At 40.4% G+C, this 25,674-nt stretch overlaps 2 protein-coding genes across 2 annotated transcripts in view; both read left to right on the forward strand.

The window, feature by feature from the left end:
- The first annotated feature begins 216 nt into the window (after nucleotides 1-216).
- wee1 (WEE1 G2 checkpoint kinase) lies at nucleotides 217-8,019 on the forward strand. Its single transcript, XM_085462582.1, has 10 exons — nucleotides 217-1,198; nucleotides 1,647-1,861; nucleotides 2,259-2,325; nucleotides 3,178-3,350; nucleotides 3,646-3,914; nucleotides 5,117-5,206; nucleotides 5,300-5,385; nucleotides 5,479-5,649; nucleotides 6,204-6,349; nucleotides 6,768-8,019. The coding sequence occupies exons 1-10, from the start codon at nucleotides 713-715 to the stop codon at nucleotides 6,919-6,921; spliced, it is 1,857 nt and encodes a 618-aa protein (XP_085318708.1). The 5' UTR covers nucleotides 217-712; the 3' UTR covers nucleotides 6,922-8,019.
- A 5,396-nt stretch (nucleotides 8,020-13,415) lies between these two features.
- Nucleotides 13,416-25,674, forward strand: part of swap70b (switching B cell complex subunit SWAP70b) — a 35,480-nt gene continuing 23,221 nt past the window's right edge. The window contains exons 1-4 of the mRNA XM_085462583.1: nucleotides 13,416-13,659; nucleotides 15,928-16,068; nucleotides 23,715-23,888; nucleotides 25,175-25,402. Coding sequence (XP_085318709.1) covers nucleotides 13,564-13,659; nucleotides 15,928-16,068; nucleotides 23,715-23,888; nucleotides 25,175-25,402 — 639 coding nt within the window. The 5' untranslated portion in view covers nucleotides 13,416-13,563. The remainder of the gene's footprint in view (nucleotides 13,660-15,927; nucleotides 16,069-23,714; nucleotides 23,889-25,174; nucleotides 25,403-25,674) is intronic.

The raw sequence follows: 25,674 nt of genomic DNA on the forward strand, positions 1-25,674 counted from the left end.
AACGGGTGGGTGTTTATGTTAATGTTTACTTGATCTTTATCTATCGCGGCGTCTTTGATCTTTCCGCCTGAATAAATTGTCCTTAATGGTCGCGTCTCGGTCAGCGTGTAAAGGCACGCGTTCGCGCCAGATTGTTGCTTTGCTATTCATGACGTAACGTCTCCCGAAACCGCACTGGAACGCCCATCTTTCAAAATTTAGGGACGAGATGTGATTGGCTGCGCATGGCATGTGACCAACGGTCGCGGGAAGTCCTTTCCCACGCGCGTGATAGGAAGGAGTTGGTAGTTGACTCATTCAAACTTTTTGTAAACATTGGAATGGTTTAATTGTGGAAAGACGTGTTTCTCTGTCAGTCAGCCGTCAAGAAGGTAGTGACGGACACTCACACCCGTCGGGTGGGGGCTTTATTTTTCGGAATTAATTCAATATCAGCTCAACTTCGGACGTTGTTCTCGGGGCCATTTTTAGCGTTGGATGGGCGTGTGAGATTCAGCAAACACATTAACTTTGTAGGCGAAGCTTCTGAAGGTAAAAGTCGTTCTTTTCAGGCTTTTGGATCAGTACCTTTAATTTGAGGCAACTAGAAGTGTTGTATCTCATAAAAAAAAACGTCATTTCAGCAGTGCTGTGGATCCGCCGCGTGCTTTTCAGTTTTTGGGTTTTTTGTTTTTTTTACGGCGTCAACGAAGCCGGGTTTTAAATCCTGAAAATGTCGAGCTACAGCCGCCATCGGCACGGATCTCCTCCCAAAAGTCTGCCAATCCGTCAGAAATTACAGTTCACATGCAGCGACGGAGAGGACGACATCATCGAGGACATCAATAACAGCACAGGGGGAGAGTCTGGCTTCACGGAGATGGATTCCCCGATGCCAGTGCGACGGATCATCGCCGATAAATGCCTGGACGGGAGCAGCAGCCCCCTGAATCAGTCCGGTGGGGACGAAGACGTGGAGCTATGGGACGAGGAGGAGAGTTTTGGATCCCCAACTCACCTGCAGTCACCCAGCAGTGTTATATTTGCCAACTGTTCGCCATCCCCTCGGAAAAACTCTCGGCTGTTTAGAGGGTCTCCCTGTCGTCCCGGATCTCCGGACGACGGGGGATCCAGCTCCCCGATCCCGGACTGTCCAGACACACCCCCGCACAAAACCTTCAAGAAACTGCGGCTTTTTGACACACCGCACACACCAAAGGTAAATGTAATTTAATTTTTGAGACATTATTCATAATCAGACTCTTGCAAAACCGAACATTTGAGTGCACTTTCTTGTCTTGTCTCTGTAGTTTAGCTTACTGCTTCGATCGTTTCTGTCTTTTCGGGCCTAAAAGTGGAAAGAGATCAGGCCTTTTAGCAAACACACTGATTCAAATTTTTGAACTTCTGGAGAGTCCGTTAATCACCCACTGACCCACTTAATGTATAACTGTACTTATTGCATAACGTTATAGTCATCCACACAGTTGTATGTCTGGGCATGTCTATCAACGAGTGAGCATTTAATTTAAAGTACCTTTACATTATAAATACCAGTTATTGTTCTTAGCTTATTTTATGCGCATATTGGTTGAAACAGATGGTTTTTTGGTGTTTTTAGTCCTTCTGCTCTGTTATTCTCTCATCTCTAATACTGACTTTTGCAGAGTTTATTGTCCAGAGCTAGAAGCTCAGGCCCGGGGTCCTCCAGCAGGAGAGTTTCCTTATTCAAGAAAGTGGACGTTTCAGGAAAGTCACTTATTGACAGTGGCAAGAGACAGCAGACCCCCCTGGTCAACTTTAACCCCTTCACCCCTGACTCCCTCCTCATTCAGTCTGCCACACAGCAGAGAATCAACAGAAAGCGAGCACACTGGAATGAGTAAGCTCATAACTTTATATTTTGCATCTTTAGATCAGTCCTCAAAAAGCGCGTGTTACACGTCATTGTATGAAATGTGGCTGTTGGAGTCGATAAACTGCTGTCAATGATTTTGTTCCAGATTTCCCAGCCATAACAGTTAGTCTTTAATTACCTTAATGTTAATACAGCTATGCAACAATCGTTAAACACACAATGTAGTAGCCGATTTTGTAGACCTGTATTAAACTTTACCTGTTTCCTTCAGCACTTTCAGAATATCTAAACATTTGGCAGTATAAGACCCGAGGTTTACCACGACCTCACTGAACTCTGCCATGTGCTCTTGAAGTCCTCAGTGCTGCCCCCTGCTGTACAGAATGCTAACCCACATTATTCTTTATCTTTACACTTGTAGCTCCTGTGGAGAAGACATGGAGGCGAGTGACGGTGAAGGAGAGGAGGAAGTGGTGCCACCATCTAAGGTATTTAGATGTTCTTGTCATTTCTAGTCAGATTCAGTGCCTCTATTTTATTGTTGGGGTGTGTTGCTGGCACTGCAAACCAGAAAAGTTTTCTTTATTCTGTCTGGGTGTGAATAGTGTTTTCTAGGAGTCTGAGAGATTTGAGGTTTTATAAATGACTAAATTGTCATATATTGAAGCCTTCAGTCACCAGATGTCAAACTCTATAAATATGTGCGGTGTATTTTGGGCTTGTTAAATACATCTTTCCATCACCATCAGTAAGAGCACCAAATGAGAGAATATTTTTCGAGAAATGGTTTTCCATCTGTAGGTAAAGGTCTAGAATTCTGTTTTGGTTATGTTGTTTTTTTTAATGGAAGCCACATATAAACATAAGTAAAATGAATTTCTCTTATAGGGGAAATTATGTGAAGAAAAGTTTGCTGCTATTTAAATTTTATTTGGTTCCTTTTAAATTTGTAGCTACAGATGTAAAATTTGTGAAACATACCACGAAAGTTAAAAACAAAACACGAACCACACAGGTTAACTTTTTTTTTTTAAATTAACAAATCTACAACAAAGGAAAATTTGGTAATTGTTGAAGTTATAAATGTTGTGGAACGAGATTTAAATGGAAATTCCAAAACGAGTATGTTGCACAATGCTCGTTGTTATTCTAAACACAACATAGAAACGGCTCATTCACATGTGTATTTCATATGTAAATTGCCTCAAAACTATTAGCTGGGTAAACCTGTTGGTTTCGGTGGTAACTGGACTGGAAAAGCGAGCTTCGTGCTGGTTGATGGTTGGATTTCAGTGATTGTATCAGATTTTCTTTTGTTAAAACTCCTCTCCCGCCCTCAGAGGATCACAATGATGGAAAGCAACATGACGTCCCGGTATGCTTCAGAGTTCCTCGAGTTGGAGAAAATCGGCTGCGGGGAGTTCGGTGCTGTGTTCAAGTGCGTGAAAAGGCTTGACGGCTGCATGTATGCCATCAAGAGGTCAAAGAAACCTCTGGCGGGATCAGTAGACGAGTAAGTAGATTGGTTTGTTTAAACTACGCAAACGAAGATCATATTTATTTGTGGTGAATATTGGATACAAATTGGATGAGTGGAAAGATGGCTGGATTATTCAAACTTACCTGTACTACTGTGTTTGTAATAAGACACATGTGTATATACCCAAAGAGACCCATGTTTCCTCTTTCATGTTTTTAAAGGAGCTCACTAAAAGTTCTTTTACTGGAAAGTTTTGACCTCCACTCATGTGAACTACAAAAGCAGCTCCAGTCACGTCCTAATTAAAACGGTCTGTTCTCCTTCACAGGCAAAATGCCTTACGGGAGGTGTATGCTCATGCCGTGCTGGGCCAACATCCCCATGTGGTACGCTACTACTCAGCCTGGGCTGAAGATGACCACATGCTCATCCAGAATGAGTACTGCAACGGCGGCACGCTGTCTGACGTCATCGCAGAGAACTACAGACGGCTCTGCTACCTGTCGGTGCTTGAGCTGAAAAATCTGCTTGTGCAGGTCACACAGGGACTAAAGTACATCCACTCAACCTCTCTGGTGCACATGGATATCAAACCAAGTGAGTAATTGATCTTGATGTTAAAATATTGGGAGTTGCAATATTTGATGTATTTTTTTTTTTAAAGCATAAAAGAATGGCCGTCGAACTTATTGAGAAGTTGGATTATTGGGCTTTCCTGCTTGAAAAAATGTTTCGGGGATCTCGGCAAGTTCAAGACAGCCAGAAAAATCATGCACATTGGTTAAAACGAACAGTCATTACAGACTTGATGACTTGTTTGTTACTCAAAAGTAATATACATTTTGTTCTTATTAAATAACAGGAAATAACTGTTATCTGTCACTTTCTTTAGGTTTTTTGTCTTTGCTATATGCCATGAATGGGCAAAATTAAGACAGGCTCTCTTCTGACAGGGCTGTGTTTCCTGGTTCAGTTCAGTTGTTCAAAGTCTGTCCCTTAGCTTTACCCTAGACCAGGGGTGTCAAACATGAGGCCTGGGGGCCAGAATCAGCCCAGGAAAAACAATCTGGCTCACTGCATGGCTTTGAAAAATGTGAAGGAGGACATAATTTTTAGACTTTTAACTGTATTTTCTTAAGTTTTACAGCTTTTCCTATATTCTTGATACATCTAAGTAATTAGGACTAGAAATCTACCTTAGAAATTAGATTTTTTTTCTTTCTTTAAAGGAACTCACAACAACAGTCTGAGCAATGAGATGTCAAAACCTTTTCTACAGTTTTTACACAAATATTTATTACTATTTAAGCTATTTGTATAGTAATGGCTACTATTTAATTGACTAGTGCAGCTTTTCTTTATCATGTTGAAAAACCTTTATGATGTATAGTTGAAATTGCACTACTTTTCTTATATTACAATGTCACATAGGTTTACACTGACAGCAGGGGAGTTTCAGAGGCCACGCTTTGAGGCGACCATTGTTGTGATTTAGCGCTATGTAAATTGGATTGAACTGAAGTGGCCCAGCCCACTTGAAGTGAAAGTGGGTTGTATGTAGCCCACAGCGTTAAATCTGTTTGCCCCTTTTAAGAAATGTGTACCCCTGCTTTATGTGGCCCATTCATGCTGATCTGCATAGCTGCCCCCCAATATGCCCATTTTAAAACAGGAAAAATCCACACTAAGGTGTTTGAGGTTGCGATTGGCCTTCATTCTTATATTTTATAGAAAAGGAGATGAGACATTTAACATTAAAGTTTCCTAGTCCGAAACTAATGGAAGCTTTCTTTGTTTAGGCAACATCTTTATTTCACGGAAATCCATAGTGAGCTGTGATGAATGTGACGAGGATGAAGGACTGACTCCTACTGCCATCTACAAAATCGGTACGCTCACTCCAAAGTTCTATAATATCTAGTTTGTCATTTTATTAAATGTCAGATAGCTCATTCTCACATTCACCTGCGTTCCCTCTCCAGGTGATCTTGGTCATGTGACAAGAGTGAACAATCCACAGGTTGAAGAGGGCGACAGCAGATACCTGGCTAATGAAGTTTTACAAGAGGTTTGTTTTCCTGCTTAAAAAAACAAACCAAAAAGAAAAAATGCTTGTACTTATTCTGCTGCACGTCCAACATAATTTTTGTTTTCTTTTTAGGATTACAGTAACCTGACAAAAGCAGACATCTTTGCTTTGGCCCTGACTGTTGTCAGCGCGTCAGGGGCCGAACCTCTACCCACCAATGGAGAGAAATGGCACGAGATCAGACGGGGAAAACTCCCTGCCATTCCTCAAGTGCTTTCTCCAGAGTTTCTCAGTCTTCTTAAGGTAACTGCACAACACTTGTCTTTCCTTTTAGATCCTTTTAGAGTTTATAAGAATGGGTGTTATTATGTCGTAGCTTTTGTGCTTATCTGAGCCAAGCTGCATGTTCCCAATTACTTTAATGTATAAAGATAAACTTTTATTTTTCTATGAGACAGTGCAGGCCAGTTCAAGTTTTTCAAGCGGCCCTTCTCAAGCACTTTCATTGGGTGCTTGAAAAGTTTAAAATTTCAGCTTTCATTCTGATAGGACAGGAGAGAGCAGACAGGTCAGTAGGGAGTGAGTGAGAGGGAATTTCACATGAGATGGGCCGAGGTGGATTCAAACCCTGGCCTCTGGCATGAGTCATGCCAGATAAGCTATATTAGCCTTCCTGTGGAAAAGTGTCTTGAATGTTGTTATTTATTTTATTAACCAAACAATTGATCTAATAATTGAATTGTAGTTAATGTATTTCTTTTTTTTTTTTTTTTTGTAAATCTGAGCACTGTCAACCTCAGCTTAGTTTTCTGGTGAATTTATTTATAGGTTTTTGTTTTGTTTTGTTTTTTCCCCAGCTTATGATCCACCCTGATCCAACAAGGCGCCCATCAACCTCTGACCTCATCAAACACCCGGTACTTCTTACCACTGCCAGAATGAGTGCTGATCAGCTCCGAGTAGAGCTCAACGCAGAGAAGTTTAAGAACGCCCTGCTTCAAAAGTACGTACTGCACAGAAGCTTACCAAGTGTTTATTGTCTTCACTCATCAGTGGTTTGACAGTCTGAAAACTCCTAGTTTGTTTGGACAAGTTGTGTGATGGCAGCAAATAAGCCAGTTATGGAGTACCTATCCTGCACCAGTGTTAAAGGAGGGGGCTGGGAATCATTGCTCTGTCACTTTGAAAAATAAAAGTAGCAAACACATTATAAGAAATATGTATTCAGCAATTTGTTTGTATTCCTTAGTTAAAATAATAAACAGTGAGCATAGTGAGCTTGAGGGAGAAACCCAAGGATTGTGCTCAGTTATCTTAGCTCATTTGGTTACAGTTTTCAGCTAAGTCTAGGACTGTTCTTAGTGTGGTCTACCATCTCCTACGTGTCTCATTTATTCCCTTTTTCTTTTAATGTTCTTCAGAGAGCTGAAGAAAGCCCAGCAGGCTAGAGCGGCAGCCGAGGAGAAAGTTTTATCCACGGACAGGATCTTAACCCGCTCCACAGTCCAGAACTCCAGAACCACCAGGCTTATTGGGAAAAAAATGAGCCGATCGGTCAGCCTCACAATATACTGAGACTTTATTCCATCCCGATAAGAAGTGAAACACGAAGGCTTATGGACCTTTTAACCAGAACTGATCACTTAAAAAAGAAAAAAAAACAACTTTTTGTTTTGGAGGACAACCCTGTCAGTCGAGGAGTTGGGCTCCTCTGTCCAATCAAAGCTATAGAGTGTTGATGCACCAGACTTGAACTCATCTCACTAGACTCTTTGCCAATATAGTTCAGTCCTTTCACCAGTGGACTTCTTTTTTTCTTTTTGAAAGGAAGGTAGCTGCTTTACCTTTTACACTTTGTCATTCTTTAGGTTTGCATAGCTGTCAGACAATTCTCTCCATTCCTGTCCTTGCACTTCTCTCGACTAAGTCGAAGTGCATTTCAGCAGATCAAAACTGCAGTGAAGCTTCCCCCCCCCCCCCATGTGTGAATGTACTCAATGTAGCCGTGCGCACCTTACTGCCTGTCGCATGCCTGATGCTGGCTACTAGAGGATCTGAGAACTTACAGTTTCTGTGTTTGTAATGGAGCACTTTGGAGGTAACATGTGGCGCTTACCACATTGTTTCAAAAGAGAAAAAAAAAGAAAGAAAGAAAAGAAAATGAAAACCTGCTGCTATCCATGTTTTTGTGTGTCAGGGTTTGGTCTGTTTCAGGTTGGATCGTTAACTGTCACTGGCTCTTATTTTCAAGTAGCAGGAGCTCCTGTTTCCATCCTGTTTTGTATCTGGTCGGATGGAAATAGATCATGCTAAAAAATAAATAAATAAAAAAATTATCCAATGTCTGTGAAGTACCGCAACCAGTGAACCAACTTGTTATCTATGAGGTTAGAATTGATCCATGCTTTTAATCTTGCCTATTGATCAGTGCTGCCAACCCTGCCTGTAGCATTACTACAATCATCGTCCCGTTCTTACGATTCTCATGTGTTCTGTTGGTTCGTTCTTTCTTCTGTCTGTTTTTCATAACGCTTGTCTTCGATTACTGTTTAGGCGAGCATTCCTCAACCTTTTGTTCTTGTAACCCCATAACAGTAACTTTTCTGTTGTCTGTTCTGTTGTTGTACCATGTACATATGTTCTTTTTAATAAAATCTCACCATCTACACTTCACCTTCTGTTCAGTGGCATTTTTATGAGAGAAAAACTCTCAGAAAGATTGAAAATGAATCTTTAAGTACAAATGATTATTTGTGTTTAACAAAAAATAGAAACAACATCCAGCATAATGATATACAACAAAGTATATCAGCATTAGTATTTCTCACACCAAAGAATAGTCCTAAACAGAAGCCCCAGGTACACCACCAACCCGTTCATGTGTCTAACCGTTTTTCCCCACTCGTTGACACACCCGCCGGGGGTCAAACTCTGGTAATTGGTGATTCTGTTCTCAGACATGTGAAGCTAGAGACACCGGCAACCATAGTCAATTGTCTTCCAGGGGCCAGAGCAGGCGACATTGAAGGAAATTTAAAACTGCTAGCTAAGGGTAAACGTAAATTCAGTAAGATCATAATTCACGTCGGCAGTAATGACACCCGGTTACGCCAATCGGAGGTCACTAAAATCAATATTGAATCGGTGTGCAACTTTGCCAAAACAATGTCAGACTCTGTAGTTTTCTCTGGTCCCCTCCCCAATCAGACCAGGAGTGACATGTTTAGCCACATGTTCTCCTTAAATTGCTGGCTGTCTGAGTGGTGTCCCAGAAACGATGTGGGCTTCATAGATAATTGGCAAACCTTCTGGAGGAAACCTGGTCTTGTTAGGAGAGACGGCATCCATCCCACTTTGGATGGAGCAGCTCTCATTTCTAGAAATATGGACAAACTTATTAAACCCCCCAAAATATGACTATCCAGAGTTGGGACCAGGAAGCAGAGTTGCAGTCTTACACGCCTCTCTGCAGCTTCTCTCCTTCTGCTACCCCCCCAAAAACCCATCTCCATAGAGACTGTGTCAGCTTCCAAAAAGACAAAAAACAAACTAAAAACCAGCAACAAACAACTTAAACATAAACAATTACAAAGAAAGAACAATACAGTATCCACATCTGAACCAAAGAGTAAAACAGTGAAATGTGGATTATTAAATATTAGGTCTCTCTCCTCCAAGTCTCTGTTAGTACATGACTTAATAATTGATCAACAAATTAATTTACTCTGCCTTACAGAAACCTGGTTGCAGCAGGATGATTATGTTAGTTTAAATGAATCAACACCCCCGAGTCATTCTAACTACCAGAAATCTCGAAGCACAGGCCGAGGGGGCGGTGTGGCAGCAATTTTTCACACCAGCCTATTAATTAACGAAAGACCAAGACAGACTTTTAATTCATTTGAAAGCCTGATGCTTAGCCTCGTCCACCCCAGCTGTGAAACTCAGAAACCAGTCTTACTTGTTATCATCTATCGTCCACCTGGGCCTTACACAGAGTTTCTTGTCTGATTTCTCAGACTTTATATCTAATTTAGTTCGGAGCTCAGATAAAATAATTATTGTGGGTGATTTTAACATCCATGTAGATGCTAAAAATGACAGCCTCAACATGGCATTTAATCTGTTATTAGACTCAATTGGTTTCTCTCAGAATATAAAAGAACCCACCCACCACTTTAATCACACTCTAGATCTTGTTTTAACATATGGCATAGAAACTGAACATTTAACAGTGTTTCCTGAAAACCCTCTCCTGTCTGATCATTTCCTGATAACATTTACATTTACAATAATTGATTACACAGCGGTGGAGAGTAGACTTTATCACAGTAGATGTCTTTCTGAAAACGCTGTAACTAAGTTTAAGAATATAATCCACCCACTGTTATCATCTTCAATGCCCTGTACCAACAAAGAGCAGAGCAGCTATCTGAATGCTACCCCAACAGAGGTCGATTATCTTGTTAATAATTTCACCTCCTCACTACATACGACTCTGGATACTGTAGCTCCTGTGAAAACTAAGGTCTCTAATCAGAAGTACCTGACTCCGTGGTATAATTCTCAAACACGTACCCTAAAGCAGATGACTCGTAATCTGGAGAGGAAATGGCGTGTCACAAACTTAGAGGATCATCATTTAGCCTGGAGAAATAGTTTGCTGCTTTATAAGAAAGCCCTCCGCAAAGCCAGAACATCTTACTATTCATCACTGATTGAAGAAAATAAGAACAACCCCAGGTTTCTCTTCAGCACTGTAGCCAGGCTGACAAAAAGTCAGAGCTCTTTTGAGCCAACAATCCCTTTAACGTTAACTAGTAATGACTTCATGAACTTCTTCACAAATAAAATCTTTATCATTAGAGAAAAAATTACCAATAATCATCCCACAGATGTAATATTATCTACAGTTACTCTTAGTACCATTGATGTTAAGTTAGACTCTTTTTCTCTAATTGATCTTTCTGAGTTAACTTCAATAATTACTTCCTCCAAACCATCAACGTGTCTTTTAGACCCCATTCCTACAAAACTGCTCAAAGAAGTCCTGCCATTAATTAATTCTTCGATCTTAAATATGATCAACCTATCTCTAATAATCGGCTATGTACCACAGGCCTTCAAGCTAGCTGTAGTTAAACCTTTACTCAAAAAGCCATCTCTAGACCCAGCAGTCTTAGCTAATTATAGGCCAATCTCCAACCTTCCTTTCATATCAAAAATCCTTGAAAGAGTAGTTGTCAAACAGCTAACAGATCATCTGCAGAGGAATGGTTTATTTGAAGAGTTTCAGTCAGGTTTCAGAGCTCATCACAGCACAGAAACAGCTTTAGTGAAGGTTACAAATGGCTTCTTATGGCCTCTGACAGTGGACTCATCTCTGTGCTTGTCCTGCTAGACCTTAGTGCAGCATTCGATACTGTCGACCATAATATCCTATTAGAGCGATTAGAACATGCTGTAGGTATTACAGGTACTGCACTGCAGTGGTTTGTATCATATCTATCTAATAGACTCCAGTTTGTGCATGTAAATGGAGAGTCCTCTTCACACACTGAGGTTAATTATGGAGTTCCACAGGGTTCAGTGCTAGGACCAATTCTGTTTACATTATACATGCTTCCCTTAGGCAGTATCATTAGAAGACATAGCATACATTTTCACTGCTATGCAGATGACACCCAGCTCTATCTGTCCATGAAGCCAGATAACACACACCAATTAGTTAAACTGCAGGAATGTCTTAAAGACATAAAGACCTGGATGGCCGCTAACTTTCTGCTTCTTAATTCAGATAAAACTGAGGTTATTGTACTCGGCCCTGAAAAGCCTAGATATATGGTATCTAACCAGATTCTTACTCTGGATGGCATTACCTTGGCCTTCAGTAACGCTGTGAGGAACCTTGGAGTCATTTTTGACCAGGACATGTCCTTAAATGCACATATTAAACAAATATGTAAGACTGCGTTCTTCCATTTGCGCAACATCTCTAAAATTAGAAATATCCTGTCTCAGAGTGACGTTGAAAAACTAGTTCATGCATTTATTACTTCCAGGCTGGACTACTGTAATTCATTATTATCAGGATGTCCAAAATACTCACTGAAAAGCCTTCAGTTTATCCAAAATGCTGCAGCAAGAGTCCTGACAGGGACTAGAAAGAGAGAGCATATTTCTCCTGTTTTGGCTTCCCTTCATTGGCTTCCTGTTAAATCCAGAATTGAATTCAAAATCCTGCTCCTCACATACAAGGTCTTAAATAATCAGGCCCCATCTTATCTTAATGACCTTGTAGTACCATATCACCCTATTAGAGCACTTCGCTCTCGCTCTGCAGGCCTACTTGTTGTTCCTAGAGTATTTAAAAGTAGAATGGGAGGGAGAGCCTTCAGTTTTCAGGCCCCTCTTCTGTGGAACCAGCTTCCAGTTTGGATTCAGGAGACAGACACTATCTCTACTTTCAAGATTAGGCTTAAAACTTTCCTTTTTGCTGAAGCATATAGTTAGGGCTGGACCAGGTGACCCTGAATCCTCCCTTAGTTATGCTGCAATAGACATAGGCTGCCGGGGGATTCCCATGATTCATTGAGTTTTTCCTTTCCAGTCACCTTTCTCACTCACTATGTATTAACAGACCTCTCTGCATTGAATCATATCTGTTATTAACCTCTGTCTCTCTTCCACAGCATGTCTTTTATCCTGTCTTCCTTCTCTCACCCCAACCGGTCGCAGCAGATGGCCGCCCCTCCCTGAGCCTGGTTCTGCCGGAGGTTTCTTCCTGTTAAAAGGGAGTTTTTCCTTCCCACTGTTGCCAAAGTGCTTGCTCATAGGGGGTCATATGATTGTTGGGTTTTTCTCTGTATCTATGAAGCGCCTTGAGGCGACTTATGTTGTGATTTGGCGCTATATAAATAAAATTGAATTGAATTGAATTGAATTCAAAGATGTTAGGGCAATAGAATGTGGCACTTCTAAATCACACGATAAGTATTACAGGTCAGGCCATCTAGAATTAGTCACAAATTTGGTACTAATTTATTTTCCAGGAGTTTTAATCATAACTGCTTCATTTTTAAACCCAAGTAAAAATTCACTGTGTAAAAACAAAATTCATTATATAAATTTTTTTTTGCATAAAATAACATAAACTGACTTGGTTCTATCTGAGATTTCCACAGACGTTCAGATGAGGATATTAAATCTTTAGTGAAAACTTCACTACAGTTTAATCCAAAAATTGAGACCGTCACTTCACTTTGTAAAATATTTTCAGAATATTCAAATACTTTTAGCCATCTAGATTTTAACACAAACATATTCTCAGTTACATTTTAGCGCCTTAATCAAGCAACATTTTTAAATCCAGAAATTTTATATTTTAATCTTTAATTTCCCACTTTTAAGTTGTCAGAAAACCGCTGAAAAATAAAGAGATAAAAGGCTTACATGACACCACAGATAAATGAATGTCATTAAATATTAGAGAAAGGCATGTGTACACGATCTCTGCACTGATGTCAATCAATCAACAGGTGAACTTAACAACACACCTTTGTATGCATCTACAAAACATGCAAGTTTTTATCAAAATGAATGCCTAAAATATTATTATTTATTATTTATTTACATATAATTGGCATACTAGTAACAATAATAATATTTTGTGATTTTTAAAAGTTTAGTAATTTTGAGCTGGCAGTTTAGGTTTTCCATATATTTATATGTTAACGACTTTCTCTGTTTTTTAGCAAGGTAGAATAGAATAGAATAATCCTTTAATTGTCCCACAAGGGGAAATTTGGTTGTAACAGCAGCCAAAAAGACACGTATACAAACAAACAGTACACAGGACACAGAACAGAAACATAGGTAGTTTCAAACACCTATTATGTGTCATTTTTTACGTAAAAAATAAATAATGTTTTTTTTACCCACAAAGTCCTCACATACCCTCCGCACAGAGCGTCAGTGACACACACTCGTGCCTGATGTGTGTGCGCTCCTCTCGCTGAGCGGTGCTGCAGTTCTTCATCACGATGCCAAGCACGCAGCAGTTGACGGCGGGTCACGTGACCTTTCCCCGTCGTGTCCAACAGCAGAAGAGAGACAGTTCACACAGCAAGAGAGTAAGAGTGACACACACGCAGCCGGAGAGGAGAGAAGTAAGAGGGGAAAAGTACAGGAGAAGAAGACGAGGTATATTCCACCGATATGGCCTTGCGGGATGAACTTTTAAAGTCCATTTGGCATGCCTTCACAGCTCTGGATGTGGACAAAAGCGGGAAAGTCTCTAAATCTCAGCTGAAGGTAAGCTGCTTTCCTTGATGGTTTTGAGTTTCGTTTGGCCGCTGGAGGTTTTAACCTTTAGGATCTTTGGCTTTTTTCAAAATAGTGAACCCGTTCCTTCCTATTCTGATTTGCGTGGAAAAAAAACAAACGCACACACTTCTGTTAGGCAGCATCAGCTGAGACGCACCTGTTGACAGTTTGCACATCGATTAAAGGAGAATCCCACACTAAAAACCACCACAGAACAAGTAGAGCCAACAGATGTTTGAAAAGGAGGCTTTAACGCAGATGAAAGTAAAGTTATTCAAAAGATCTGCATACACCTCTCATCACTGGAAGAATCCACTTGAAAACACAGCCAAGTAGAAGATATTTTTATATGAGTACAAATTTCCTGGAGATACCTCCATGTATGTAAACAACACGCACTCACACTCCTGTGCCAGCCAAACATTGTTCAGGAACGGATGGAAAAAACAAAAACACTTTTCACTTCAGGAGCATCAAACCAAAGTGAAAATGGTCGCTGCTACTCTGGGGTAAGTGCAAAGAGAAAGGGCATGGGACGGCATAGGCCCCTCCTGGGTTTCCCACCGTCTATTGCCAATGTACCGGCCATCCATCTTGTTCTCCTTATCAGGGTCGGGTTCTAACACAGTTCTCATAGGGTGAGGGGCAGGGTACACCCTGGACAGTGCCAGTCTGTCACAGGGCTGACACAGACAGACACCTATTCAATCCTGCAGTCAATGTGGAATCGCCAGTGAACCCAACATGCATGTCTTTGGACTGTGGAAGGGTGAGGAACCCGGGGTACATGGAGAGAACCCAGGCAAACGCAGGGAGAACATGCAGACTCCACACAGAAAGCCTCCAGCCGGTGGATTCAAACCCAGAATCATCTTGCTGTGAGGTGCCAACCACTACACTACTTTAGGTTCAAGGTTCAAGGTTCTTTATTTGTCACATGCATAGTTATACAAGTATAACACACAGTGAAATGTAGCCTGACACGCTCCTCGACATGTGCAAAAATTTGATTCAGTGATTCAGAGATTATAGTCTTTGGTTATCTAACAATGCCAAACACCATTGGATGAGAGCATGAATAGGAACAATGGCTGAATGTAGCTCAAGTACTTGTTGTCGTTAAGTATTTCTATTTAATAAGTGGAGCTGAAGGTTATACAGTGGGTTTTAACATGGCAAAACCAAGGGGGTAAACTTTTCATTAGTCATCACCATTCACTACAACTGGTAGTTTATCTTTGCTGGAATAGAAAATATTGTTTGACAGAGCTCAGTTGACTGACTAATACTCCGAACAATAAAATTGCGCAGTGAAGATCTAAGAAGGAGAACAGTAGATTTACACAAGCTGGGAAGATCTTTTTGGAGCCATTTCTAAACAACTGCAGATTCCAAGATCATCCCTTCAAACAACTCCACGCAAGTACAAGTTATTCTGCCTACAGTGAAGTGACTTTTACATCTTCATTGACTAAGAGGGTGCTGACCAAGACTACTTCAAATTTGACACATTCAAGTGCCACTGAAATTTGCAGCTGTCCACACGGACAAGCCAAATGCCTCCTGGAGAAAGGTTTTATATGAGACATGTTGTACAGCTATTGCATCGATGATAATGCATAATAACTGCATTGTCATTGGTACCAGGGCACAGGGCTGCATACGTGCACACCGTGTCTTCAACATTAGTTGTCTATAGTATACTTACTTTAAATATTCTGATCTGGTCCCCCTCTTTTTTATTATTATCCTGGGAATGTCCCTGTTGCTACTTGCACAATAGTTAGACTAGTTTCTACACAACTGTGGCCTAAAAAAGGAGAAAAAAAATGCAATGCAGCTTTAAGACGCTCCACGTCTGTTGAAAATGGTGAAACCGCTTCCTTTGTGGTTCTCTTGGTTGTGCCACACTTGTTCTCCAATTACTGCTGTCATGTCCACATGTGCAACCCCACACGGCTGCGAGTCGTCAAAAGGAATTCTGGGCAGGGGCCTTTGTATGACAGGGAACAGTATTTACATTTTGTTTTATTTTGTAAATGTCGACTGTAACCTACGACTTTAACCCTACGCTGTGACCTTTCATGTAACCTCAAGTGCATTTCTCAAGAAATGTAACTGCAGGGAGCAAAGGTAGAAACGGCCAAGACCTGGCTTAAATGGAATGTAACTCATAACTATTAGCTGAAATTGACTTAAACATATCAATCGATCGTTATAATAACTAGTAAGTATTGTTTTCACCTCTGATTTCAGGTGCTGTCCCACAACTTATGTACAGTCATGAACATTCCCCATGACCCGGTGGCTCTGGAGGAGCACTTCAAAGATGATGACGAGGGTCCTGTCTCCAACCAGGGATACATGCCTTACCTGAACAAGTTCATTCTGGATAAGGTCAGTCAGCTGTGTAAGCACATTCAGTCACACTTTGTCAGCCTAGGATAGTAAAGTGGTGTTTATTATATCTAGGGCGCTGTCTTTTTCAGTGTCAACACACTGACAAACAATAAGTGCCATTGTTGTAGAGGAAATAATAATGGCAAATTATCAGTCTGCGCTACAACTCTTCATGACTTTGCTTTGAAAATGATACATTAGCTGAAGGCTGTTCAGAGGCTTGACCAGCCATAACAAGTACTTTGTGGGCGTTTTATCTATTTTCTACTAAGGCAGGAGATTGGAGTCATGTTATAGTTGCTGATTGTTTGTCCCTGAGAGCAACAGTCCCGAGTCTTCGTCAGGGCTGCAAAAGCTGCCTGTATGGGCCACTCATAAATAGTGGTGTGATGCTCCTCTCAATCACAATTCTAGACAAATAAAATCAGAATTATCTTCAAAGTAGCCAATTCTTTTTGAAATGCATGTTCTTTTCTCTCAAGCAGTTATTTCAATTTCTTGTTTTCTTGCATCATCCTAACTTATTTTAACAGCTGACCTGATATTGTTCTGTAAATTTTCTCCAATCCATAATTTCTTGGGTAAAATATTAAACGCCACCAACTGTGAAACATCATCGGGTGTCTGAGAGAGTGCTGTGTGTGTAGAGTTAAAGCACTGAATGACTGGTTGAGAAGACCAGAAAAACTATATAAATCGGGTCCATTTTTAGCATCCGGGCCTTCACATAGCAAACTAGTGTCAAACCTCAGTGCTTCTTCCTTCATGCTTAACAGTTGACATGTGCAGTGTTTGCAGAACCATTCTCAATCAGTATTTGCCTCGTACTCAACAGAATGGGCACAGATTCAGATTTCTGCAAGTCTTTGCTGTAGTTTAACGTCTTTGTGTAATCTTTATAAGATATCCTCTGCTATGGGATGTAGCAGCTTTTGATTTCGTAGACATTTTGTCTTACGGTAGATGTTTGAACATGGGGCATTTAGACATGAAACTGAGAAAGTTGTGATCAAGATATGATTCATACCGACTGGTCTTTCTTGATATGAGGAGACTTTTTCATTAAGTAGACTTTGTGCATCTCTGAATACTTTTAAAACCTGATCACAGGTAGCTTTTGGAGTCTTGATCTTAATGCTACTGAGGTGCTGTGGCATGGGCTGACATTTTGTACAAACATGCCAATATAATTGCATTAAAAACCACGTTTTGGGAGTAATCTTCCCAAATTCTCATCATTGTGGTGTATGTGTCATAAGCAGCTACTTATCTTATAGAGGGTGTTGAAGCTAAATGTGGTTTTTTTAGTTACTAAACCAAGAGCTGGCATACTTTTCCCAGCCTGCATTGTGACTGATTACACTGTGTTAGATAAAGACTTAAAGCTATTTATCTGTCACTTGATCTAAGATTGGAACCCACTGTGACCAAAGGGTTCACAAACTTTCTCTTGCAGAACCCTTGTTTTTTTTTGTTTTTGTTTTTTTGATCATGTTTAAAGGTTATTTATTAGTCATATTTAATCGTGCACTACAAAGGTCCATTGATGGACACAGTGTATTAGTAGCTACATTGTGCTGGTGTCACCCTCTGTGTCCATCCATCATTGTATTGCTCCGAGACGGCGGCACAAAACCATTTATTGAACATCAGACCTTTGTGATGATGTAATAACGGGGTCACGGGATGAATGGAGCGTTTGTGATTGCATAGCTGGACATCATGACAAGAGAAAATGCTTATTTAGTCATGTCATGAGCAGCAGTGAGCTCTAGTGGAATTCCTTCTGAATGTTTGGAATTCTTGTATAACATCCGTGCTAAGTGGCTATTGCCATGATTTAAAAAGGTTCTTAAACTCTGTCTTAATGAAGGGTTTAAGACTTCTTATTCTTGAATTTTGCTGATTTTATTTTATTTTTTTATATTTTCCAGTAGTTTAGTATGGCATTTGATTATTGTTGGTTTGTTTGCTTGTTTGTTTTACAACTTCCATTTCAGTCATTTTAAAGATGTAAGAAAAAAATAGATACTTGTAAAAATATGAGTTCTGATTGGCTACCTGATAGACTGTGCTCACTGCTAACTTCATGTCTCAATAATCTGTGACACTTTATTAAATTGATCTGTTAATTAACTGATCAATGAATATAAAATACTTTTTCTACCCGTATACATTTCTCCACTGGCGTATAGAAAAATCTTTTGTTTTGCCCTTAAAATGACTTGACTATTTCCAGCAGACCAGTTGGTTCAGCTGGAGCTTCAATATATAGAAAGCTTGGATTAACACTAGTTTAGAGAAGCTGTTTGTATTTGTTTATCCTCTTCGTTGTCTCTGTGGCAGTGCACATTTCTGACTGTTTTATGTCTGAAGTGATTTGTGATAAAGCTGCTTAAATAATTTCTTTCTGGACAAGCAGACATACTTGACATACGTGTTGTGTAGTTAAGACGTGCTCGTGATTGGTGCTGAAAATTTCTAACCACATTTTCTTTAAAGAAACTAAATGCTGGATTTAGTTTGAGGAAGACACACACACACACACACACACACACACACACACACACACACACACACACACACACACACACACACACACACTTGTATTTTTCACACACAACCATCCCACCCATGCATTGGCTTGGGGTGGTGTTCAAAGCATTCAACTTCACTCACTCCTGAGGAAACTCCACCCTGTCACACAAGGAAAGTGTGTGTGTGTGTGTGTGTGTGTGTGTGTGTATCAGAAACCCGAAACCCAGGAGAGCAAGTATCTTATTTTACAAGTGAACACAGTTGCTAGTCAGGAAAAACTTTAAACTGCGTGTGTGTTTGTGCCTTTGTACAGCAGACAGGAAGTGCAGATGGAGGCAGTCTGTACATTATCCTCACCAACTCACCCGTATAGTGCAGCAGAAAATAAAAGGCAGACCTCTAACATTTTCTTTTATAAGAGCACAGAGACGTGTGTTGGTGTGATGAGATTGTTGAACTCTGTACCATGACCCTGAAACACTTACCACTGCTGATGTAGCAGAAAAGTGATGATGATGTTGAAGCTCAGGGCCGCACACTTTGTTGTGTGATAGCATGTTGCACTACATAGAAACGTGTGTGTGTGTGTGTGCTTGTGTTACAAACAGAGATTACTTAAGTTCATTGTTCCAAGTCAAGAATTTTGACACACACAGTCACTGAAAGTGTTGACCGCTGTGGTGACTCCTCTTGTTGCAATAGTTCTCTGCTGTTAGGAAAGATGGAGGACAAAATCCTGAGTCCTCACTTCATGTAAAAATGTGTTGAAGCTAATTGAGGTTTCACCAGTCTGAGACTGATTGGGTGGGTTTGTAAGGCACAGTGTTTCCTCGCTGAGCTGCAGCAGATTGGCAGTAAGACTTTTGTGCTAACATGCCTTAAAGCGATTATCTTAATTTGAAATCCATTCTTCTGAAACATCACATTTAATAGGGAAAACAGAAATTTAAAATGCATTCATGCACAGAACATGGACTGTTCTGTTAAGGGTTAAGAGCTTAATGGGCTGGTTTTTCTGTTTAGGAACTTTACAAATAAAATAAGAATTCCTTGAATTTTGCCCAAGTTGAGGGGCCTATATCTATTTTTTTTTCTTTTCATCAGAAATGCTCAAATGTTTATTTATTTAACAGAGTTGTGTATGTAAATAATGTCAGATCTGGAGTAATCTGTGTTCTTGCTGCAGAGCGTGTCTTATAGTTCAGTTTTGGTGAACTTTGTCATTCGAATTCACACTAACCACAAAAGACATGGAGAGGAAGATTTGGCTACAGTAACTGGAGGATGCTTTCATAGTTGTATCGCAATATTCACCTTTAGTTATCTGCTAATGAGAGCCTCAGCAGTCTGTGTTTAGATTTATGTATATTTATTACGCTTTTTTTTAAAGAAATGAGGATGTTGATGCCAGATGTTGGTGATGAACCATCCTAACAGCACCTGTTTTGTGCTGTGGACCATTAAAAAAGCACTTTGTTACTACTTCCCCCTTTTCAAATGCTTTCATATCACATCATACCGTGTTGAACATTCAGCTGCTCCTGTCACTGGTGTGATTCTCATTCCACTGAAGTCTGTGATTTTTAAAAAGCAGACAGTCCGGTTGAACTGGTAACAAGATTTTCTTTTTGTCTTCCAGTTTATTCTAGTCTGACTCCACTTGTTACATTTCTGTGTTGTGTTGTTTCGGTGTGAGATAAGGTTGAAGTTTAGATCCTGAATCCTAATGAACATGTGGCAGTGGAGAGGAGGGGGCGATTTGCTGACAAGGATCTCACTGTTGAAGGGAAAAGACCGAGAGGGATCTTGAAGGGGAGGAGGAGAAAAGACAGCGAGAACCAGCGAGCTAAGAACAAAACGAAAACAAGACGAGCGTGACGCAAAGAGAAGCTCTTTCGTAACAAATCCTGCTTTCACGACTTCCCCTTTACCCTATCCTCGCATGTTGTGTTGCTGCAGAGTGATTAAGCATTCAGAACCACAAACATGATGCGAACACATTCAGCTACCTGAACACATCATCATGAGAGACACGTCCTTATTTATAACAACAGCAGAATATGTTGTTTTTGAGTCAGACTTACTGCCAGAACCAGTGACGAATGGCAAAATATTCATGATGGGAGGAGCCTCTTTACACCGGCATGTAACTTTTTTTTTTTTAATTTTACTCCACCCAAAATCTATTTTTAGCCTCACAAACAATCTTTACCTGTTACAGTCTTTAATAGTTGCCAGTAATTTCACCTTCACAAAAGACTTGCAGCTGTTTTCAGCTTCAGTAATCTCCAGAAAGCTCCCAACAGCAACAAATATTCAATACACATTTGTACCATCTGAGAATCAGCATGACTGATAAGTTACTGGTAGGCAAACCCACATTTAATCTGCATAGCTAAAGTAAATGAGGATATCTATTTTGCTTATTTATTATTGAATACACACTTAATTTATCGCTGCTAAGGTACATGAAATACATTTTTATTATCTCTCATTTTTTTTTATTTTTGCATTTTCTTCTGTCTTGGCTTGAAAAGGCTCTGAATGATGTCATAGAGATTGACTATCTCTGATGGGAGAGGTGACGATGCCGAGGCCAATTAAAGAGAAGTTTGGCTGTCGTGTTTCTGTAAACACAGTAGCTGGAGAAGTTTGAACAAATTCTGATAAATCTTTGTAGGTGTGTGGAGTCATGTTTGCGATGACTTTATAAAGATTTAAAATATGTCACATTTGACCTCTGATCTTTCCATCAAGGTCAATAGATTGAGCTGAAGGCCAAAGTGATAAATACAGAGACTAGGGGGTGAGTTGAATTTGCTGAAGTTTGTGCTGTCTGAGTGCTTCTTGTTTTAAAATAATAATTTAGTACAGCGGTCCCCAACCTTTTTTGTGCCACGGACCGGTTTATGCCCGACAATATTTTCACGGACCGGCCTTTAAGGTGTCGTGGATAAATACAACAAAATAAAACTAGTACCGGTACTGAAAAAAGAAGATTTATTCATAACACACGTGAAAAGACCCAGGAAAACCGAGTTAACGATAAAAACTATAACAAAATAACGCTGAAAACCGATTTAAAAACCCTGAAAACCATACATTTCACACCCGAGCCTCAACTCTCGCGGCCCGGTACCAAACGACTCACGGACCGGTACCAGTCCGAGGCCCGGGGGTTGGGGACCGCTGATTTAGAACAAAGATGCACAGAGAAAAGAGTAATACACTACAGGAATGTTTGTTTTTGTTTTTTGTGAATTAAAAAAAAAGTGTTTTACTTCATTTAGACGTCAAAATTAATTGACGTTTAGTCCTAGTTTGCAGTGTTGAGTAAAGCAATGCTTCAGGGTGACTTTCAAAAGTTGAGGAAGTACTATCGCTTTAACATCTAAGACAGGTTTCTACACAGGCACTCAACCTAAATGAGCACAATAGCAGGTTACATCAGATCTTGAAACCGTTCAGGCTTTCAAGCTGGATGTTTGTCTCTCTCTGTCACAGCATGGAAACTGGATTCAGGTTCGGGACTAGCTGAAGCAGCACACAAGTCAAAGGTTTATTATCATGTGAACATACTTCACAAACTCACTGTTCTGTATGTTGCCTGTGAAAAAAGGACATTTTAATGAAGCATTTGATAAAACGCACAAGCTCAGAAGCTATTTGCTTTGTAAGTAACTACTTGCTTATTTTAGCGTTGTGCATGTTAGTGTGGCTGAGCCCCTCCCTCTGAAAGCGTTAGTCTTGCCCACATTTACACAGAGGAAAAAGGAGTGACTTCCCACGCAGCTCTGTAAAGGGGACTGCAAAGCACATTCTGGAGAGTTCAGCTGGAGGTGATACTTTTAGGTGTTCCTTCCCTGAAGAGCTCAGTTCTCCTAACCCTAACAAACACAGGCTATGAGTAAACACCAGGCCGCCTCTCTGAGATGATAAGCTGAGGGGGGAAAAATTTTCAAGTAATGAGGTCAGCAAATGACAAATAATGCCTTTGTAAGCTCAGTCTCCAGATTTGTACACACTTGGTTTCACACATCCCTCCCCCCGACACTCTTGCCTCTGTATGATGTCATAGAGGATATCCTTACTATGGTCAGCTAAGTTGTGCCCACAGAAGCTACAAACCTATTTGAACAGTCGTCTTTAAAATAAAGACGACTTATAGGGTAAGGAGCTAAATGATTTGTTAGCCAGTTAACTGGGGGTCTCCACTAAGGCTTAGTGTAAGAAAATCGAGGATTATTTTAAATGGAGAATAATGCAAAGCTACTCAGAATAAAAAAGAAAATCTGGAGATGAAAATGGGTGGTAGTTCCACTAAAGTTTGTACTGTGTTAAAGGCTGAGTGTTCAACAGCAATATGAAGTGCTACCGAATGTCCTGACTGCCACCTTAGACCAGTGTTTCTAAAAACTGTGTGATGGCCACTGCAGGTGCCGTAACCATGGTTTTGAGCAGGATTCATGGACTGTAGATATAATAGTTGATGAATCCAGTTACAGGGTTGACTGGTTTCTAATTACGGCAAACGTTGGAAGATGTTTTGGGATCATTTGCTGGTGGTTGGATTTGTGGGGCGACTGCCAGCAGGACAAGATGTGCTTCTCATCCAAATGACCGCGCACTCAGCCAGCCGGTAGTCTCCATGGAGATGCTACTGTTCACTGGCTCAAAGAAAACATCCCCTCCACACCACTGACTAGACCTTTTTAAGAACTTTCCTCCCATTTGGCTCTGGAATTTAAAGCCTAGAGGCACTTTTTCTTTTTGTCCCTTCTCAGTTTCTGTGTGCATCGTACTGTAATACACAATCTGTCTTTCTGAACACTCCTGCACACATGTACATCTTAGATACCCTAATGACATCATTTTGCCTAGCCACCCTGGACTAACTAGCATGGGCATGTGCTAGTAGATGAAACGCATGTTGTACGTTATTAAAGTTGTGTATTATGGATTTGATAAATGGATATATTCCATATGTATAATATCTATGCTCTGTGGTTTGAAACGTCAGCTTTAAAAAATGTGAGCGTCTGGAAAAGCAGACTGTTCTCCTTTGGTGTGGAACATAACCTGATGATGTTTCTGTTGTGCCACAGGTGAAGGATAACTTTAACCGTCAGGACTTCAACAAAATGTGCTGGACGTTGTCGTATAGGAAGAACATGGAGCAGAATGAGCTGAAGATCTGTAACGATGACGCCTTCAAGATCTGGTGCATCTTCAACTTCCTGTCTGAAGACAGATACCCCCTGATCATCGTCACTGAGGAGGTCAGAAAACATGGGATGCTGTTGCGTTGTTGTACGCCCTGTTTTTTTTCCTTTCTTTTTTTTGTGGCTCTTCCCTCAGTTGGTGTCCTAGATGGTTGGTTAGTCTTAGATTTACTGATTAAATCATTAAATTGAAAAACGTGACATTACTGGGTTTTGTACTTTTGCAGATCCACTTTGAAGTGCTCTTTAGTGCACATATAAGTGCCCAAGGCTGTTGATGTGTTGCGTAAATAGATGTTAAATTAAATGTGAATACTTTTAGAAAGCCTTGTGTACATTAAAACAAAAGCACTTTGCAGTTGTTTTACCGCTCCGTCCTACTTGAGATCTCATTCACTGGTATGTGGCTCATGAAGTAAAATGACTTTGGTCTGGATGTAAGAAAAGTGACATTAAAAGAAAACAATTCATGTAAACACCAGATGGCTCTAGAAAGGAACAGACAAATTCTGGGTGAGTTCTAGGTGTCGTTTTTTTTTTCACATCTCCAACTTAACATGGAGTAAAGCAACATCGAAAGAAACTGAAGAAGCTAAATTAGGTTTTGAAAAAATTGAGACCACACCAATTGTGTGTAAAGACGCAGCTTTGGGATGCCATCTATGCCACATAATTAGCTTAACCCCTTTTCTGGCAAAAGCCCTGCCTTGGACCCTGCAGTCATAAAACCACAGCACTGACCACAAACGTCTGTGTGAGCTGTCTTTGCATCAAAAGTGCTTCAGAAGCTACACAGTAAGACGCTAACCTGTAAGGATGCCATTGACTAGTTCAGGAATCACATTAAGGTTTTGTTTGTTGTTGTTTTTTCAAGAGAGACAGTAAACATCTTACATTTTAGACTGGAGCATTTCTTTTCAAAGTGCTTACTAAAAGGGGAAGCACTGGCGTGAACAGCCTTTTATTCATCTGTAGTCTGTTTTATTTGCAGCATATGATATTGTACGTGTCCCTTCACTGTGTCACTTAGTAGCCAGTGGAAAAAGTCCGTTGCTCAAGAGCAGAAAAGGAAGTTTCGAGCTTCCTGTTCTTTTACAAATGCTGGAAGATTTATTGTTGTGTAGGAAAAACATCAGAACTCAAACACAGGAAGATTGTTTGCAAAAGAAATGCACATTTTGCTGCTGCAGTCATGTAAGGATGAATTGTGGGAAAAATGCAGAAATGGTGAAAGTTATCTTTTATTGTAAATGAACAGCTGTGCTTTTGATGAAAAATGACTCTGTGCATGTGGTGTGTGTGTGTGTGTCTTTGTGTGTCTGTGTGCATGTCTGCATGTACAGATTGAGTACTTCTTGCGTAAGTTGACAGAGGCGATGGGGGGAAGCTGGGTGGAGGAGCGCTTCGAGGACTATAAGCTGCAGCTGAACTCGAAGCAGCAGTGTCTGAATGCATGGGAGCTCATCAGCCTAGTTGGGTCGGGTCACTTCAGTAAGGGCATGGACCATCAGACGCTCTCAATGGGAATCGGTGAAGTCTACCAGGAACTCATTCTCAACGTGCTCAAACAGGTGGGCAGCACATCAGCACAGACTGATGGTACAGTCTTCATCGCAAAGCTCTGTCATCTTACTCTGATTTCAAAGAGTGCCGATGCAGCCTACTGTAATAACTGTGAAGCATATACCACTTTAAATGATAGGAGTCATAGATTTCACACTAAATTAAACAGCACATTTAGCACCTGGCAATGAAAATGTCAAAATCCCTCTAAATGTCTTAGTTCACAGTAGAAAAAAGGCCCCAAAAATGCGGAAGTTTTTCGATATTTCGATTAATTCTG

The sequence above is a fragment of the Copadichromis virginalis genome, linkage group LG7 (assembly GCF_057382275.1).
Source record: "Copadichromis virginalis isolate Kocher_CV1m ecotype Utaka linkage group LG7, C_Virginalis_male_GT1.1, whole genome shotgun sequence".
In the NCBI taxonomy this organism is placed as follows: Eukaryota; Metazoa; Chordata; class Actinopteri; order Cichliformes; family Cichlidae; genus Copadichromis; species Copadichromis virginalis.